Consider the following 20,460-nt stretch of genomic DNA (forward strand, 5'->3'; position numbering starts at 1 on the left):
GCCGTTCCTCTTTCACATGCCTCCATTATTCCCGATTATTGTCCGCCCCACCATGAAGTTATTATTTGGGGACCTATAAACTACGCCCACCAGTTACTTTTTCCCCTTACTATCTCCAATCTTCACCCACAATGATGCAACATTTTGTTCATTAGAGCCAATATCGTCTCTCACAACTGCCCTGATATCATCCTTCATTAACAGAGCTACCCCACCTCCCTTCCCCTCTTGTCTATCTTTCCAAATTGTCAGATACCCCTGTATGTTTAATTCCCAGTCTTGGCCACCCTGCAACCACGTTTCAGTAATGGCCACCAAAACATACCCATTTGTAATGATTTGTGCCGTCAACTCATTTACTTTGTTTCGAATGCTGTGTGCGTTTAGGTAGAGTGTTTTAATACTAGTTTTTAAAACCATGATTTTTAGTTTTGACCCCTCCTGCAGCCACTTTATATTCATACATATTGTCCCTTCCTATCACCTTGTGGTTTACACTTACCCCAGTGCTACTCTGCTCTGTTGCCTCCTGCCTTTTGCATTCTTTCTTGGGGTTCTGTTCATCTGAGCTCTCACCCACCCTAACTAGCTCAGAGCCCTCTCCTGGGTTCCTATCCCCCTGCCAAGCTATTTTAAAGCCCTCCCAACCATACTATCAAAACCACCCGCGAGAACATTGGTCCCGTCTCTGTTGAGGTGTAACTTGTCCGACTTGTGCAGGTCCCACCTACCCAGAAGCGGTCCCAATTGTTCAGGAAACTAAAGCCCTCCCTCCTACACCAATGGGAGAGTGGAGAGCACCAGTTCCAACTGTCACAGGAGATTGGAGAGCACCAGTTCCAACTGTCACAGGACGGGAGAGTGGAGAGCACCAGTTCCAACTGTCACAGGACAGGAGAGTGGAGAGCACCAGTTCAAAACTGTCACAGGAGAGAGAGTGGAGAGCACCAGCTCAAACTGTCACAGGACAGGAGAGTGGAGAGTACCAGTTCCAACTGTCGCAGGAGAGAGAGTGGAGAGCATCAGTTCAAAACTGTCACAGGACAGAGAGTGGAGAGCACCAGTTCAAACTGTCACAGGAGAGAGAGTGGAGAGCACCAGTTCAAACTGTCACAGGACAGAGAGTGGAGAGCACCAGTTCAAACTGTCACAGGAGAGAGAGTGGAGAGCACCAGTTCAAACTGTCACAGGACAGAGAGTGGAGAGCACCAGTTCAAACTGTCACAGGACAGAGAGTGGAGAGCACCAGTTCAAAACTGTCACAGGACAGAGAGTGGAGAGCACCAGTTCAAACTGTCACAGGACAGGAGAGTGGAGAGCACCAGTTCAAACTGTCACAGGACAGGAGAGTGGAGAGTACCAGTTCCAACTGTCACAGGACAGGAGAGTGGAGAGCACCAGTTCAAACTGTCACAGGACAGGAGAGTGGAGAGCACCAGTTCAAACTGTCACAGGACAGAGAGTGGAGAGCACCAGTTCAAACTGTCACAGGACAGAGAGTGGAGAGCACCAGTTCAAAACTGTCACAGGACAGAGAGTGGAGAGCACCAGTTCAAACTGTCACAGGACAGGAGAGTGGAGAGCACCAGTTCAAACTGTCACAGGACAGAGAGTGGAGAGCACCAGTTCAAACTGTCACAGGACAGAGAGTGGAGAGCACCAGTTCCAACTGTCACAGGACAGAGGGTGGAGAGCACCAGCTCAAACTGTCACAGGACAGAGAGTGGAGAGCACCAGTTCCAACTGTCACAGGACAGAGAGTGGAGAGCATCAGTTCAAACTGTCACAGGACGAGAGAGTGGAGAGCATCAGTTCCAACTGTCACAGGAGAGAGAGTGGAGAGCATCAGTTCCAACTGTCACAGGAGAGAGAGTGGAGAGCATCAGTTCAAACTGTCACAGGACGAGAGAGTGGAGAGCATCAGTTCAAACTGTCACAGGACGAGAGAGTGGAGAGCATCAGTTCAAACTGTCACAGGACGAGAGAGTGGAGAGCATCAGTTCAAACTGTCACAGGACGAGAGAGTGGAGAGCATCAGTTCCAACTGTCACAGGACGAGAGAGTGGAGAGCATCAGTTCCAACTGTCACAGGAGAGAGAGTGGAGAGCATCAGTTCAAACTGTCACAGGACAGAGAGTGGAGAGCACCAGTTCCAACTGTCACAGGACAGAGGCCCCAAGTTTCCACACGCTACAAAACGGGCGCCCCTCCGAAAACGGTGCCTGAAAAAAAACGCGCTATTCTCGAGCGCTTTGCAGCTCCATGGCAGCTTGGCGCGGCACCCAGGGGGGCGGAGCCTACCACTCGCACCTATTTTGTAAGAGGGAGGGGGCGGGTACCATTTAAATTAGTTTTTTTCGTGCCGGCAACCCTGCGCGTGTACGTTGGAGCATTCGCGCACATGCAGTGTGAAGGAAACATTGGCACTCGGCCATTTTTGTAGTTCTTTGTAGCTGTTTAATTTTTTAACATTTTTTAATAAAAGCACATTGCCCTTCCATGATCAGTACTGAGGCTTCTTGCAGCAGTGAGAAGGCTGCAGGAAGCCTCAGAAGTTGAGGCAGCCGTTTCCCGACGGCCTTCCCCGCACCCCCCCCCCCCCCGGCCCCCCGCCGTCGGGAAACGGCTGCCTCAACTTCTGAGGCTTCCTGCAGCCTTCTCACTGCCTGAAGCACTTTCACACAGGTAGGAAGATGGTTTATTTAATCTTTTCTTTGCTTATAAATTTTTATTCAGGTTGGATTTATTTGTATAATATTTGTATAAGTATAAATAAGGATTTATTGTAGAATTTAATGACTTCCCTTCCCCCCCCCACCTCGTTCCGGACGTCTAATTTGTAACCTGCGCCTGATTTTTTAATGTGTAGACAAGGTTTTTTCAGGCCTACAAAAATCTTCAATTGCTCCATTCTAAGTTAGTTTGAAGTAAGTTTTCACTGTGGAAACTTTGAAATCAGGCGTCAGTGGCCGGACACCCCCCCTTTTGAAGAAAAAATTCTGTTCCAAAATGAAACTGTTCTAACTGACTAGAACTGCAGAAAAAAAAATGTGGAGAATTGCAATTTCTAAGATAGTCCGTTCTCCACCAGTTGCTCCTAAAAATCAGGAGCAAATCATGTGGAAACTTGGGGCCAGAGAGTGGAGAGCACCAATTCCAACTGTCGCAGGACGGGAGAGTGGAGAGCACCAGTTCCAACTATCACAGGGTCATTGAAGCTAAAGTAGAGATAGACAGATTTTTGAATAAGGGAGTCAAGGGTTATGGGGAGTGGGTGGGAAGTGGAGTTGAGGCCAGGATCAGATCAGCCATGATCTTATCGAATGGCGGAGCAGGCTCGAGGGGCCAAATGGCCTACTTATGCTCCTATTTCTTATGTTCTTATGTTCCCATGCTGTCCAGGAGGAGTTCCTGCTGCCAGCTTTTTGCCTGTTTAGAGTTCGAGCACACATTTGTCAGTTGCCTAATGATCAACAGACTGGTTATGGAAGTTTGTAATCAAATTGAACCTCAAAAGCAGACAGAGTAATTCAATATCTGAACCAAGCAGGTCTGCAGTATCCCAGAACGATGTTGTTGATTAACCAAGTTGTCTTCTCTCATTGATGGGGACTGGAGGTATAGATTTGTCATTCAGGGCTGGGAGTTTTCATTCAGCACCCTGTAAATCAATGCCCTAATGGGTCGAATAGTCCTAGATACACGACAGCAGCTTGCTTGACTGGTGTCCCTGCGACTGGACTCCCTCCATCACAGCTGCACTGTAACTGCAGTATAATCTGCAGGATGCACTGCAACTCACCTCCCTCCTCTGCGACCTCTAGCACCAAGGACTAGAGATCCTTCAAGTTCCCCTCGAAGTCACAAATCTTCCAGGCAAAGTGAAAGTGACTGCTCTCTACATCAAGGCAGAATTCGAGTGTGGCACCAAGGAACCCCAGTAATACTGGTCAATGAGGATCAGGGGAAAAATCTCCAGTGGTTGGAGTCACACCTGGCACAGAGAATGACGGTTGTGGTTGTTGAATGTCATGCATTTCAGCCCCAGTAAATTGTTGCAGGAGTTTCTCAGGGCAGTGTCCGAGGCCCAACTATCTTCAGTAGCTTCATCAATGATAATCTCTCCATCATAAGGTTAGAAGTGATTGCAGTGCTCAGCTCCATTTGCAATTCCTCAGCTAATGAAGCATTTCACGCTCACATGCAGCAAGACCTGAGCAATATGCAGGCTTGGGCTCATAACTGTCAAGTAACATTTGCATCACACAACTGCCAAGAAAAGATCAACTCCAACAAGGAGCCAAGTCATTTAATGGCATTATCATCACCAAATCCCCCACCATCAACATCCTGAGGGTCACCATTGACCAAAAACTCAACTGGACCAGCCACGTAAATGCCATGACTACTAGAGGCTGAGTATTCTGTGACGAGTGGCTCACGTCCTGATTCCCAAAGCCTTTTCATCACCAACAGGGCACAAGTCAGGACTGTAATGGAATACTATCTACTTCTCCGGATGCGTGCAGCTCCAACGACACTCAAGAACCTTGACACTATCCAGGACAAAACAAGCCGTTTGATTGACACCCCATCCACCAGTGTGTACTATCTACTGGGTGCACTAAAGCAACTCAACAAAGCTTCTTCAGCAGCACATCCCAAACTCACCACCACCTAGAGGGGCAAGGGCCGCAGGTGCATGGGAACACCATCACCTCCAAGTCACACACCACCACCTCCAAGTCACACACCACCCTGAGTTGGAAATATATGACCATTCCTTCATCTTCACTGGGGCAAAATCTTGGAACTCCCTGCCTAACAGCTTTGTGGAAGTACTTTCACCATGAGAACATAAGAAATAGGAGCAGGAGTAGGCCATTTGGGCCCTTGAGCCTGCTCCGCCATTCAATAAGATCATGGCTGATCTGATCTTGGCCCCAACTCCATTTTCCTGCTCGCTCCCCATAACCCTTGACTCCCCTGCAGTTCAAAAATCTATCTATCTCCATCTTAAATATAATCAATGACCCAGCCTCCACAGCTCTCTGGGGTGGAGAATTCAGATTCACGACCGTCGGAGAGAAGAAATTCCTCCTCATCTCCATTTCAAATGGGCAACCCCTTATTCTGAAACTATGCCCCCTAGTTCTAAATTCCCCCATGAGGGGAAACATTCTCTCTGCATCTACCCTGTCGAGCCCCCTCAGAATCTTATATGTTTCAATAAGATCACCTCTCATTGTTCCAATGAGTATCTGCCCAACCTGCTCAACCTTTCTTCACAAGACAACCCCTTCATCTCAGGAATCAACCTCGTGAACCTTCTCTGAATGTCTCCAATGCAAGTATATCCCTCCTTAAATAAGGAGTCCAAAACTGTACACAGTATTCCAGGTGTGGTCTCACCTACAGTTGTAGCAAGACATCCCTACTTTTATACTCCATCCCCCTTGCAATAAAGGCCAACATTCCATTTGCCTTCCTAATTACTTGCTGTACATGCATGCTAACTTTGTATTTCATGTACGAGGACCTCAGATCCCCTTGTACCACAGCATTTTGTAGTCTCTCTCCATTTAAATAATAATTTGCTTTTTTATTCTGCTTACCAAATAGATAACCTCACATTTTCCCACATTATACTCCATCTGCCAAATTTTTGCCCACTCACTTAACTTATCTATATCCCTTTGCAGATTCTTTGAGTCCTCCTCACAACTTGCTTTTGTACCTATCTTTGTATCATCAGAAAATTTGGCTACAGTACACTCGCTCCCTTCATCCAAGTCATTAATATAGATTGTAAATAGTTGAGGCCCCAGAACTGATCCCTGTGGCACCCCATTAGTTAGTTTGCCAATCTGAAAATGACTCATTATCCTGACTCTTTGTTTTCTGTTAATTAGCCAAATCTCGACCCATGCTAATATATTATCCCCAACCCAGTGAGCTCTTATCTTTTGCAGTAACCTTTTATGTGGCTCCTTATCGAATGCCTTCTGGAATCTGAATACACTACATCTACTGGTTCCACTTTATCCACCCTGCTCGTTACATCCTCAAAGAACTCTACTAAAATTGTCAAACACGATTTCCCTTTCATAAAATCATGTTGACACCACACAGACTTCAGCATTTGAAGACAATTGCTTAGGGCAACCAAGCATAGGCAATAAATGCCAGCCTTGCCAGCAACACCCATATCCTGAGAAATGTTTTCTTAAACTACAGCAATGCCCCTACACTGGGAGTCTCAAAGCCAACTTGTGCCTTAGCTACCGAGGCTTAATGAGGTGTCGCCCTGCAACAAAAACGTCTATTTATATAGCGCCTTTAATGTAGTAAAAGTCCCAAGGTGCTTCAACGTGAGCACTATCAAACAAAATGGGACACCAAACCACTAAAGAATATTAGGACAGATGACCAAAAGCTTGGTCAAAGAGGTAGGTTGTAACAGTGCCTTAAAGGAGGAGAGGCAGACAGCTTTAGGCAGGAAAAACACATAATGGTGGAGTGATGAAAATTGGGGATGCGCAAGAGGCCAGAATTGGATGAGCGCAGAGATCTCGGATTTGTAGGGCTGGAGAAGGTTACAGAGATATGGATGGATGACACCATGGAGAGATTTGAAAACAAGGATGAGAATTTTAAATTTGAGGCATTGCCAGACTGGGTGCCAATATAGTTCAGCAAACACAGGGGTAATGGGCAAACGGAACTTGGTACAAGTTAGGATATGGGCAGCAGAACTCAAGTTTACAGAGAGTGCAAAGTGGGAGGTAGCAAAGGCATAAATGAGGATTTCAGCAGCAGATGAGCTGAGGCAGGGGCGGAGACGAGCAATGTTACGGAGATGGTAGTAGGCGGTCTAAATAATTGTAGTGGATATGTGGATAGAGCTGAGGTTGCGAACAGTCTAGTTCAGCCTCAGGCAGTCTCCGGGATGAGGGATGGAGTCGCTGGCTAGGGAACAGAGTTTGTGGCGGGGACAAAAGACAATGGCTTCAGTCTTTCCAATATTTAATTGGAGGACATTTCTATTCATCCAATGCTAAATGTCGGACAAGCAACGTGACAAATCAGAGGCAGTAGCGGGATCAAGTAACATAGAAAATAGTTGCAGGAGGAGGCCATTCGGCCCTTTGAGTCTGCACCACCATTCAATATGATCATGGCAGATCATGCAACTTCAGTACCCCTCCATTCCTGATTTCTCTCCATACCCCTGATCCCTTTAGCCGTAAGGTCCACATCTAACTCCCTTTTGAATATATCAAACAAATTGGCCTCAACAACTTTCTGTGGCAGAGAATTCCACAGGTTCACAATTCTCTGAGTGAAGAAGTTTCTCCTCATCTCGGTCCTAAATGGCTTACCCCTTATCCTCAGACTGTGACCCCTGGTTTTGGACTTCCCCAACATCGGTTCTTCCTGCATCTAAGCTGTCAGAATTTTACATGTTTCTATGAGATCCCCTCTCATTCTTCTAAATTCCAGTGAATGCAAGCCTAGCCAATCAAGACTTTCTTCATATGTCAGTCCCGCCATCCCGGGAATCAGTCTGGTGAACCTTTGCTACACTCCCTCAATAGCAAGAATGTCCTTCCTTCAATTAGGAGACCAAAACTGTACACAATATTCAAGGTGTGGCCTCACCAAGGCCCTGTACAACTGCAGTAAGACCGCCCTGCTCCTATACTCAAATCCTCTCACTATGAAGGCCAACATGCCATTTGCCTTCTTCACCGCCTGCTGTGCCTGCATGCCAACTTTCAATGACTGATGTACCATGACACCCAGGTCTCGTTGCACCTCCCCTTTTCCTAATCTGTCACCATTCAGATAATATTCTGCCTTCCTGTTTTTGTCACCAAAGTGGATAACCTCACATTTATCTACATTATATTGCATCTGCCATGCATTTGCCCAGTCACCTAACCTCTCCAAGTCACCCTGCAGCCTCTTAGCATCCTCATCACAGCTCACACTGCCACCCAGCTTAGCGTCATCTGCAAACTTGGAAATATTACATTCAATTCCTTCGTCTATATCATTAATCTATATTGTAAATAGCTGGGGGCCCAGCACTGAACCTTGCGGTACCCCACTAGTCATGGTCTGCCATTCTGAAAAGGACCCGTTTATTCCTACTCTTTGTTTCCTGTCTGCCAACCAGTTCTCTATCCACGTCAATACATTACCCCCAATACCATGTGCTTTAATTTTGCACACTAATCTCTTGTGTGGGTCCTTGTCAAAAGCCTTTTGAAGGTCCAAATACACCACATCCACTGGTTCTCCCTTGTCCACTCTACTAGTTACATCCTCAAAAAATTTTAGAAGATTTGTCAAGCATGATTTCCCTTTCATAAATCCATGCTGACTTGGACCGATCCTGTCACTGCTTTCCAAATGCGCTGCTATTACATCTTTAATAATTGATTCCAACATTTTCCCCATCACCAACGTCAGGCTAACCGGTCTATAATTCCCTGTTTTCTCGCTTCTTCCTTTTTTAAAAAGTGGGGTTACATTAGCTACCCTCCAATCCAGAGTCTATAGAATGTTGGAAAATGACCAACAATGCATCCACTATTTCTAGGGCCACTTCCTTAAGTACTCTGGGATGCAGACTATCAGGCCCTGGGGATTTATCGGCCTTCAATCCCATCAATTTCCCTAACACAATTTCCTGACTAATAAAGGAGTTCCTCCTTCCCTTGGTCCCCTAGTATTTCCGGAAGGTTATTTGTGTCTTCCTTCGTGAAGACAAAAAAGGTGATGGTGAGGTAGAGCTGGGTGTTGTCAGCATATATGTGGAACCTGACGTTGTAATTTGGGATGATGTCATTAAGGGGCAGCATTTAGATGAGAAATAGGAGGGGGCCAAGGATAGATCCTAGATAAGCCATTGGCTCCGACTGAATAGATAGGATTGGAACCAGGCAAGGGCAGTCCCACCCAGCTAGACAACGGAAGAGAGGCATTGGAAGAGGACAGTGTGGTTAACCGTCTCAAGGGTTGCAGGCAGGTAGAGAAGGATGAGGAGAGATAGTTTACCGCAGTCACAGCACATAGGATGTCATTTGTGACTTTGATAAGGGCGATTTCAGTGCTGTGGTGGGGTCGGAAACTTGATTGGAGGGGTTTAAACATGGAGTTGCAGGAAAGATGGGCGGGGATTTGGGAGGTGCCATCACGTTCAAAAAGAAAGTATGTACTCCGTAAATTATAGTTTGACTTGGAGACTCAGTCACAATGATGGGTTTCCACAAATATCAGCACCCAACTGACCAAGGCCTTTATAATCAAAAGGACACCAAATCTTTGAGACACAAACGCAGTATGCCCAAGTCTCTATAGCACAAAGCATTATTATCTATGTCCACGGAGTACAAGAGCACCGTTGTCTCCAGGTTTCAACAAGAGATTGAATTCAGTTAATGGTAGATTTCTGCAGCCTATAAAGCAAGCTTATCCAATCAGCAGTGGCTCAGTTGGGAGCACTCTCGCCTGAGTCAGAGGTTGTGGGTTCAAGTCCCATTCCAGAGAACTGAGCACATAAATCTAGGCTGAGACTCCTGTGTAGAACTGAGGGAGTGCTGCACTGTCAGAGGTGCCGTCTTTTGGATGAGATGCTAAACCGAGGCCCTGTCTGCATTCTGAGGTGAACGTAAATGATCCCATGGCACTATTTTGAAGAGGAGCAGGGGAGTTATCCCCAGTATCCAGTCCAATTATTTATCCCTCAATCAACATCACAAAAACAGATTATCTGGTCATTATCACATTGCTGTTTGTATGAACTTGCTGTGCCCAAATTGGCTGCCGCCATTTCCTACATCACAAGTGACTACACTTCAAAAAGTACTTCATTCGCTGTAAAGAGCTTTGAAACATCCTGAGGTCATGAATGGCGCTATGTATAAATGTCTTTCTTTCTTTCAATTTCTTTAAATTGTAGGGCATACTGTGACCCTCGTATCTCTACACCCATAGTGGCTGTATCAAACCAGCAACTCGATGTCCAACTGGAAAGGACACAATCATCAAGGCATCCCAGGTCCCCAGCCTTTACCAGGGAAAGGGGTGCATCACCCAAGGGTAAGCCCTGTGTGTGTTTGTGTAGCTGGGCAAGGGGCGGGGCGGCGGAATGTCTGTCACCTTAATGTCTCTATACTTCATGGGAGAGCACGGTCACTCCCAGCATCTTTATATCCTGCGAGATATACTGAAACTCAGCTCTACTGCACCATCACCAGAGTGACACTATAATCTGAAGAGTCCCTGCGCCCCAAAGAAGGAACTTTTGACAACAGTCAGTATATCCCATAGTGGTCAATATTAACTCAGAGTCACTACGCCCCAAAGCAGGCACTGTTGCCCAGGAGTTCATGGAGGGCAATATCGCCTCAGATTCCCTCTGCTCCAAACGTCACCCAGTGTCACATCAACAGGTAGTCCATGCCTATTCTGCCATCTCTGGTGACACTCACCCTACAAACACTGTATCATCTATCAGGCTTGTCTCAGTATTAGCACTTCCACCTCCGAATCAGACAGTCTTGGGTTCACGCCCTAATCCAGAGACTGGAACACATAATCTAGGCCGACACTCCAGTGCAGTTGAGAGGGAGTGCTGTACTGTCGGAGGTGCTGTCTTTCGGATAAGTCATTAAACCGAGGCCCCGTCTGCCTTCTCAGGTGGACGTAAAATATCCCATGAAACTATTTAAAGAGCAGGGCGTTCTTCCTGGTGTCCAGGCCAATATTTAACCCTCAACCAACATCACTAAAACAGATTATCTAGTCATTATCACACTGCTGTTTTGGGGAGCTTGCAGTGTGCAAATTGGCTGCCGTGTTTCCCACATTAGAACAATAACTACATTTCAAAAGTACTTAATTGGCTGTAAAGCTCTTTGGGGCATTTGAGGTTGTGAAAGGCGCTATATAAATGCAAGTCTTTCTTTCTTTCTGATAAGATGTGCCTTCTCCAATGGACATAAAAGATCCCATGACATGGTAAACATTTAGTCCTGAACCATGATTACTAAAAATTGATCATCTGGTCACTTATGTCATTACTGTTTGTGGGACCCTGCTGTGTGCAATTTGGTTGCTGCGTTTCCTACATTACCACAGTGACTATACTTCAAAAGTAATTCATTGGCTGTGAAGCACTTTGGGACATCCTGAAGTTATGAAAAGTGCAAAATAAATGCAAGTTCTTTTTTTCTTATCTGTCCAGTTTTGGACTCCTAAATCTTTTTGCAACACCGATATATTTCAGTCCAGCCACAAGGCAGGGCAATTAGAGCCAGATCCAGACTCTCAATGCTAGGTCCAGGGATTGTGTGCCAGCACTAGGGCTTTTGGTTCAAAATTCAGGTATCAGTCAGGTTCAAGGCTATCAGTGCTGGAATATTTGATGTCAGGTCCATTGCTATTACTGCCATGTACAAGGCTCACTGTGCCAAATTTCAGTGCTAAGGCCCTAGGTGTGATGTCAAGGGCCATTATGCCAAGGCTATTAGGGCCAGGGCACTAGGTGCCCTGTACAAGACTATTAGTGTCAGGATACTGGGTGCCATGTCCAGGGTTAGCAGTATCAGGGCTTTCAGTGCCATGTCAGGGACTCTCAATCATGCTTGTGGTGTCTGGGGTGTATGGGACACTCATTGCCAGGTCTGGGGCTCTCAGTCAGCGCCAGGTCTGGCTGAGGCTCTCGGTCAGTGCCAGGTCTAAAACTCAGTGCCAGATCTGTGGCTCTCATTGCTAGGTCTGGGATCCGCTGCCAGTGCCAGGTCCGGGGCTCTCGGCCGGTGCCAGGTCCGGGGCTCTCGGCCGGTGCCAGGTCCGGGGCTCTCGGCCTATGCATGATCCGGGGCTCTCGGCCTGTGCCAGGTCCGGGGCTCTCGGCCTGTGCCAGGTCCGGGGCTCTCGGCCTGTGCCAGGTCCGGGGCTCTCGGCCAGTGCCAGGTCCGGGGCTCTCGGCCTGGGGCTCTCGGCCGGTGCCAGGTCCGGGGCTCTCGGCCTGGGGCTCTCGGCCGGTGCCAGGTCCGGGGCTCTCGGCCCGGGGCTCTCGGCCGGTGCCAGGTCTGGGGCTCTCGGTCTGGGGCTCTCGGTGTGTGCCAGGTCTGGAACTCTCGGCCGGTGCCAGGTCTGGGGCTCTCAGTCTGGAACTCTCTGTGTGTGCCAGGTCTGGAACTCTTGGCCGGTGCCAGGTCTGGGGCTCTCGGCCTGGGGCTCTCGGCCGGTGCCAGGTCCGGGGCTCTCGGCCGGTGCCAGGTCTGGGGCTCTCGGTCCGGGGCTCTCGGTCTGTGCCAGGTCTGGGGCTCTCGGTCTGTGCCAGGTCTGGGGCTCTCGGTCCGGGGCTCTCGGTGTGTGCCAGGTCTGGAACTCTCGGCCGGTGCCAGGTCCGGGGCTCTCAGTCTGGAACTCTCTGTGTGTGCCAGGTCTGGAACTCTTGGCCGGTGCCAGGTCTGGGGCTCTCGGCCTGGGGCTCTCGGCCGGTGCCAGGTCCGGGGCTCTCGGCCGGTGCCAGGTCTGGGGCTCTCGGTCCGGGGCTCTCGGTCTGTGCCAGGTCTGGGGCTCTCGGTGTGTGCCAGGTCTGGAACTCTCGGCCGGTGCCAGGTCTGGGGCTCTCAGTCTGGAACTCTCTGTGTGTGCCAGGTCTGGAACTCTTGGCCGGTGCCAGGTCTGGGGCTCTCGGCCTGGGGCTCTCGGCCGGTGCCAGGTCCGGGGCTCTCGGCCGGTGCCAGGTCTGGGGCTCTCGGTCCGGGGCTCTCGGTCTGTGCCAGGTCTGGGGCTCTCGGTCTGGAACTCTGTGTGCCAGGTCTGGAACTCTCGGCCGGTGCCAGGTCTGGGGCACTTTCATTACGAGTTGCTCTCACCACACACACACACGCAGTAAACTTTTATCTCGCTGCAGTTGATTCTCCCTGTGCTACTTGACACTTACCCAGAAGATGGTGGCGTATGTGACGAGAGCGAATTTGAGGCAGATGTAGTTGAAGCGCTTGCAGTGGTTGTGCGGCCCTGGCGCGCGCTCCCCCATCCCGGCGGTCAGTTGTTTACTTTCGCCGAGAACCCCGAGAGATGAATTTTGAAAATAATCCGTTTCCGGCGCACCTGCTCGTGGCACCGCCCGGCATCTCCAACCCGCCCCCTGGCGCTCATTCACCAATCAGCAAGTCGGGTATCTGCGACTGTCATTGCAGCTGCCAATCAAAAGCAGAAGATACACCAAAAGCACCGCCTCCCAACGAAGTCAAGCGCCCCCCAGCTGCAATGCTGCATTCCTCTTACTCAAAAAGTGAGACTGGTGAGGTGGGAACGTTAAACTACAGGTGAAATTACAGCAGCTTTAATCAAACACAAAGATGTTTTTATGTGGCGTGATTTCGTCGCTAACCATCAGTGGGATGGCAAATGGGTGGCAAAAATTTTTGATCTTAGAAAATCAACAAAGTCGAAATTCCATTCCATATGCAAAGGATTATAGGAATTCGTGACTGCAAAAGGGTGGCAAGGAATGAAAGACAGGATACAACACTTGAAGGCCCAAAGTACATCACAACACCGCAAACAAAAGCGGTTACAGTAGCATTGTGGTGATGTTACTGGAGGTCGGAAGCGGCGAGGAACGGAGGTCGGAAGCGGCGTGGAGTGGATGTCGGAATCAGGGAGGAGTGGAGGGAGGGACTGGCGAGGTTCGAAAGTCGGGACCGACGAGGTCCGGAGATCGGAAGCAGAGAGGAGAGGAGAGGACGGACGAGGCACAGAGGTTGGAGCCCACAGGTGGAGCAGCGTGGACAAGACCAAGGGAAGGTGCAGCATGGGCCAATAGCGAAGATGTGAGGTCATGAGGCACACAATGCATACTATGAATTCCATGTCGAGAGAGGTCCTGTGGGAAGGAAGGAGAACAGTAGGAGTATGTTTGAGTTTGTGAGTATATATTGGCAAATGCGGCAGAGCCTGGTCTCCAGTCAGCTTGGATCCCCTTGCTCCGTCAAGCCGAGTGGTGGCTGGTGTGCAACGGCCACCCCACATTAAAATAATTCACGCTCAGGCATCTTCCAACGTTTAAAATGAGTTCATCAGTCACCTGAGTACTCATTTTTAGTGTGGAAGCAAGTCATCCTCGACCCTGAAGGACTGCCTATGATGATGATGATGATGATGATGACGACGACGTAACCCAGAGGCCTGGACTAATGATCCGGACACGTAAGTTCAAATCCCACCACAGCAAATGGGGAATTTAAATTCAATTAATTAAATAAATCTGGAATAAAAAACTAGTATCAGTAATGGTGACCATGAAACTATCGGATTGTCGTTAAAAATCCATCTGGTTCACTAATGAAATAAATCTGCCTATGTGACTACAGATCCACTGCAATGTCATCATCATCATAGGCAGTCCCTCGAAACGAGGATGACTTGCTTCCACGCCAAAAAAAGGACAAGTTCACAGGTGTTTCAATGAAGGACCCAAACTACATCCTGAAGGGTGGAAGATGCCTGTGCGTGCATTTTTTTAATGTAGGGTGGCCGTTGCACACCGGCTTGACAGAACTAGGTCTTGGTCCAGTGGCAAGGATTACTCAAAACAACTGGAGACCAGCTCTGCTGCACAGACCTAGTGTGCATATGTATTGTAGTGTGGGCTGGTCCATGCTGCCCCTGGCACCTGGCCCCCGTGCCACCCCTGGGCCCCGATCACGTCCCTCCACAGTCTCTCGTCGCTCCGCCCCAATTTCGTTGCTTCTGCTGTTTCTGGCCACACTCCAATCACCGACCTGGATCTTGATGACGCCACTCTTCACAGCCCTCCTGCACCAGCTCGCGATGTACCTTGCAGTGATATGCCTCCACGCTGCTCCCTGGCCACCGCTCCTTTTATGGCCCCGACCTGCCGCTGATGTTCCCACTGCAATGTGGTTGACTCTTAACTATCTGAAATGGCCTAGCAAGCTACTCAGTTGTAACAATAATAAACTGCACTGGCTGATGCATTGCTCTCTATGTTTTTGTGTTGTTTTTCTACAGACTCATCATTGAGTTTTTAAGAACATAAGAAATAGGAGCAGGAGTAGGCTATTCGGCCCCTTGAGCCTGCTCCACCATTCAATAAGATCATGGCTGATCTTCAACTTCAGCTCCACTTTCTTGCACTATCCCTATATCCCTTGATTCCCTTAATATCCAAAAATCTATCAAACTCCATCTTGAGTATACTCAACAATTGAGCCTCCACAGCCTTTTGGGGTACACAGTTCCAAAGATTCATCACTCTGAGAGGAAATTTCTCCTTATCTCAGTCCTAAATGGCTGACCCCTTATTCTGAGACTGTGACCCCTGGTTCTAGACTCCCCAGCCAGGGGAAACATCCTCCCTGTGTCTACCCTGGCCAGCCCTGTAATGTTGCATGCTTCAATGAGATCACCTCCTATTCTTTTAAATTCTAGAGAATGTAGGCCTAGTCTACTCAACCTCTCCTCATAGGACAATCCCCCACCCCAGGAATCAGTCTGGTGAACCTTCATTGCACTCCCTCAAAAAACTCCAGGTGTGGTCTCACCAGAGCCCTATATAATTGCATTAGGACGTCTTTATTCTTATACTCAAATCCTCTTGTAATAAAGGCCAACATACCATTTGCTTTTCTAATTGCTTGCTGTACCTGCATGTTAATTTTCAGTGATTCATGTACAAGGACACCCAGGTCCCTCTGAACACCAACATTTCCCAATCTCTCACAATTTAAAAAATACTCTGCTTTTCTATTTTTCCTACCAAAGTGGATAACTTCACATTTCTCCACATTATATTCCTGTTATGTATGTAACCCTTGGCAACCACACCACCACCACCAGAGGGCCTACCTGTTAGAGTCCCAAGGGACTCACGTAGATAAACAGGCCTCCCACGCTGTACCAGCACTCTGGATTTCAATTAAAGGAGCTAAGGTCACACATACTCATTACATACAGTACTCCATTTCATCCTTTATTATGAGCATAATAATTGGCGACGAGGTAACGAACAACCACGCGAAAATGCAAAGAACTGTTGGTATCCTGGAGAAATTCTCAGAAGGGGACGATTGGGAGGCCTTCGTGGAGAGACTCGACCAATACTTCGTGGCCAACGAGCTGGAAGGGGACGAGAACGCTGCCAAACGAAGGGCGATTCTCCTTACCGTCTGTGGGGCAACAACCTATGGCCTCATGAAGAATCTTCTAGCTCTGGTGAAACCAACAAACAAATCCTATGAAGAATTGTGTACGTTGGTCTGGGAGCACCAAAATCTGAAGGAAAGCGTTTTGATGGCAAGGTATCGGTTCTACGGTCGGAGGGCCAAGAAGTGGTGAACTACGTCGCCGAACTAAGGCGCCTTGCAGGACATTGCGAATTCGATGGATTCCTTGAACAAATGCTAAGAGACTTTTTTGTGCTTGGCATTGGCCATGAGGTTATCCTTCGCAAACTATTGACTGTTGAAACACCGAATCTGAGCAAAGCCATAACGATAGCCCAGGTATTTATGTCCACCAGCCATAACACCAAACAAATTTTGCAGCATTAAGAGGTTTCGGCCAGTACTGTGCCCAAAGTAACATCATTTTCAAGCAGGAATATACATGGCAGAACGTACACGTGGCTGCTGCACAACCTCAGATGACCCAGAGGCCGCCATCATTAATGTGAGGTAGTTAACACCTTGTTGGCGTTGTGGAGGTGATCATCGGGCCCATCAATGCCGCTTCAAGCACTATGCGTGCAACGGCTGCAGAACAATGGGACACCTCCAGCGAATGTGCAGGCGAGCTGCAAACTGCCACGTTGCAGAGGAAAATCGATCAATGGTGGATCAGGCTGAACTAGAGACTCGAACTGAGGAGGCAGAATTGTACGGGGTATACACCTTCACCACGAAATGTCCACCGATTATGTTAAAAGTTGAACTGAACGGAATTCCAGTATCCATGGAACTGGACACGGGTGTGAGTCAGTCTATAATGAGCAAAAAGGCCTTCGACAGGCTGTGGTGCAACAAGGCACAGAAACCCAAGCTCAGCCCCATTCTCACCAAGCTAAGAACTTACACCAAAGAGCTGATCCCTGTAATTGGCTGCGCAGAAGTAAAAGTCTCCTATCATGGAGCAGTGCATGAACTCCCACTATGGATTGTACCAGGAGATGATCCTACACTGTTCGGCAGAAGCTGGCTGGAACTGGGACGACATCCGAGCGCTTTTGTCTGTCGACCACGCCTCATGTGCCCAGGTTCTGAGCAGATTCCCATCGTTGTTCGAGCCAGGCATTGGAAGTTTCTCAGGGGCGAAGGTGCAGATCCACTTGGTTCCCGGTACACGACCCATCCACCACAAAGCACGGGTGGTACCATATATGATGCGAGAGAAAGTGGAAATTGAGCTGGACAGGCTGCGGCGAGAAGGCATCATCGCGCCGGTGGAATTCAATGAGTGGGCCAGTCCGATTGTCCCGGTACTCAAAGGTGATGGCACGGTCAGAATTTGTGGGGACTATAAAGTAACGATTAACCGTTTTTCTCGACAGGACCAGTAGAAACATAGAAACATAGAAAATAGGTGCAGGAGTAGGCCATTCGGCCCTTCTAGCCTGCACCGCCATTCAATGAGTTCATGGCTGAACATGCAAATTCAGTACCCCCTTCCTATAGAAACAGTACCCGCTACCCAAGGCAGACGACCTATTTGCGACCCTGGCTGGAGGAAAGACGTTCACCAAGTTGGACCTGACCTCGGCCTACATAACGCAGGAGCTAGAGGAATCTTCGAAAGGCCTCACCTGCATCAACACGCACAAAGGTCTGTTCATCTATAACCGGAGCCCATTTGGGATTCGTTCGGCCGCGGCAATTTTCCAACGGAACATGGAGAGCCTGCTAAAGTCGGTTCCACGCACCGTGGTTTTCCAGGACGACATACTGGTCACAGGTCGGGACACTATCGAACACTTGAAGAATCTGGAAGAGGTTCTAAGTCGGCTAGATCGCGTGGGACTACGGTTGAAACGCTCGAAGTGTGTTTTCCTGGCGCCAGAGGTCGAGTTCTTAGGAAGAAGAATGGCAGCAGACGGCATCAGACCCACTGACGCCAAGATGGAGGCCATCAAGAACGCGCCGAGACCACAGAACGTGACGGAGCTGCGGTCGTTTCTGGGACTCCTCAACTATTTCAGTAATTTCCGACCCAGGTTAAGCACCTTGCTAGAACTCCTGCATGTGTACCTACGCAAGGGAGATGACTGGGCATGGGGGAATTCACAAGAGGCTGCCTTTGAGAAAGCCAGGAATCTGTTGTGTTCAAACAAACTGCTTGTCCTGTATAACCCATGTAAACGATTAGTGCTAGCTTGCGATGCGTTGTCATGCGGGGTCGGGTGAGTGTTACAACAGGTTAACGAATCGGGGATTTTGCAACCGGTCGCCTATGCGTCCAGGGGTCTGTACAAGGCCAAAAGGGCCTGCAGCATGATTGAAAAAGAAACTCTGGCGTGCATTTACGGGGTGAAAAAAATGCACCAGTATTTGTTTGGTCTCAAGTTTGAGCTAGAAACTGACCATAAGCCGCTCATATCGCAATTCCCAGAGAGCAAAGGAATTAACACCAATGCCTCTGCCCGCATCCAAAGATGGGCGCTTACACTGTCGGCATACAACTATGTAATCCGCCACAGATCGGGCACAGAGAACTGTGCTGATGCTCTCAGTTGGCTACTATTGCTCACCACCGGGGTGGAAATGGCACAGCCTGCAGACTTGCTCATGGTGATGGATGCATTCGAAAACGAAAAGTCACCTGTTACAGCCCGTCAGATCAGGACCTGGACCAGCCAGGATCCTTTACTGTCCCTGGCAAAAAGCTGTGTCCTCCATGGGAGCTGGTCCAGTGTCCCAGTGGAGATGCAGGAAGAGATTAAGCCGTTTCACAGGCACAAAGATGAAATGTCCTTATAGGCAGACTGTCTTTTGTGGGGTAATTGCATGGTCTTGCCCAAGAAAGGCAGAGAAACATTCATACGCGCCACACAGCACCCACCCAAGCATAGTAATGATGAAAGCCATAGCCAGATTGATGTGGTGGCCCGGCATCGACTCAGATTTAGAGTCATGCGTGCGCCAGTGCAACACTTGCTCTCAACTGAGCAATGCACCCAGAGAGGCACCGCTAAGTTTGTGGTCGTGGCCCTGCAAACCATGGTCTAGGATCCATGTTGACTATGCGGGCCCATTTCTCGGCAAAATGTACTTGGTTCTTGTGGATGCGTATTCAAAATGGATTGAATGTGTCATAATGTCTGTAAGCTCGTCCCCCGCCACCATCGAAAGCCTACGAGCCATGTTTGCCACACACGGCTTGCCTGATCTCCTTGTCAGCGACAATGGGCCATGTTTTACCAGTGCTGAATTCAAGGAAGTCATGACCCGCAATTTTGATCAAGCACGTCACATCTGCCCCGTTGAAGCCTGCATCCAACGGCCAAGCAGAACGGGCAGTTCAAACCATCAAAGTTTGAAACGCGCGTCGGAAGGCTCCCTGCAGACCCGACTGTCCCGAATCCTGCTCAGCTACCACACCAGACCCTACTCGCTCACCGAGGATTCCCCTACCGAGCTGCTCATGAAAAGGGCACTCAAAACAAGGCTCTCTCTAGTCCACCCTGATCTCCATGATCACGTTGAGGGCAGGTGGCATCAACAAAGCATGTACCATGATCGCACAAACTTGTCACGCGATATTGAGGTCAATGACCCTGTGTTTGTACTCAATTATACTCAATTATGGACATGGTCCCAAATGGCTTGCTGGCACTGTCATAGACAAAGAAGGGAGTAGGGTGTTTCAGGTCAAATTGGCCAATGGACTAATGTGCAGAAAGCATTTGGACCAAACCAAATTACGGTTCACTAGCATTTACGAGCATCCCGAAGAGGACACCACCAACTTCGCCCCTCCAACACACACACAAGTGGCAACCGACATCACGGTTGACCACGAAGCCGAACTCACCATCCCCAGCAGCCCGGCAAGGCCGGCTGCCCAGCAGCCCAGTGAAGAACCAACCAACTCACCCACACCTGTCTTTGTACCGAGACGATCAGCAAGGGAGCGAAAAGCCTCGGATCGTCTCACCCTGTAAATAAGTGTACTATTGACTTTACGAGGGAGTGATGTTATTTATCAAAGAATCAAGCAGAATACAGAAACGCAGAGAACTGAAAAAAGAAATAGAGGGTAAAAGAGAGTGTAAGTGAAAAGATTAGCAGGTAACATAAAAGGGAACACTAAAGTCTTTTGTAAACCTATAGGGCTGGACTTTCCATTTGCTGCCGCTACCGCCCGTATCTCGGCGGTAATCGGGTGGCATGAAGTATCGCGTTATCAATACCG

At 48.7% G+C, this 20,460-nt stretch overlaps 1 protein-coding gene across 2 annotated transcripts in view; it reads right to left on the reverse strand.

The window, feature by feature from the left end:
* Positions 1 to 13,101, reverse strand: part of tspan15 (tetraspanin 15) — a 294,434-nt gene extending 281,333 nt beyond the window's left edge. For both annotated transcript variants that reach the window (XM_070876299.1, XM_070876297.1), the window contains exon 1: positions 12,971 to 13,101. In XM_070876299.1, coding sequence (XP_070732400.1) covers positions 12,971 to 13,066 — 96 coding nt within the window. In that variant the 5' untranslated portion in view covers positions 13,067 to 13,101. The remainder of the gene's footprint in view (positions 1 to 12,970) is intronic.
* Positions 13,102 to 20,460: the final 7,359 nt, after the last annotated feature.

The sequence above is a fragment of the Pristiophorus japonicus genome, chromosome 3, assembly GCF_044704955.1.
Source record: "Pristiophorus japonicus isolate sPriJap1 chromosome 3, sPriJap1.hap1, whole genome shotgun sequence".
Classification (NCBI taxonomy): Eukaryota; Metazoa; Chordata; class Chondrichthyes; family Pristiophoridae; genus Pristiophorus; species Pristiophorus japonicus.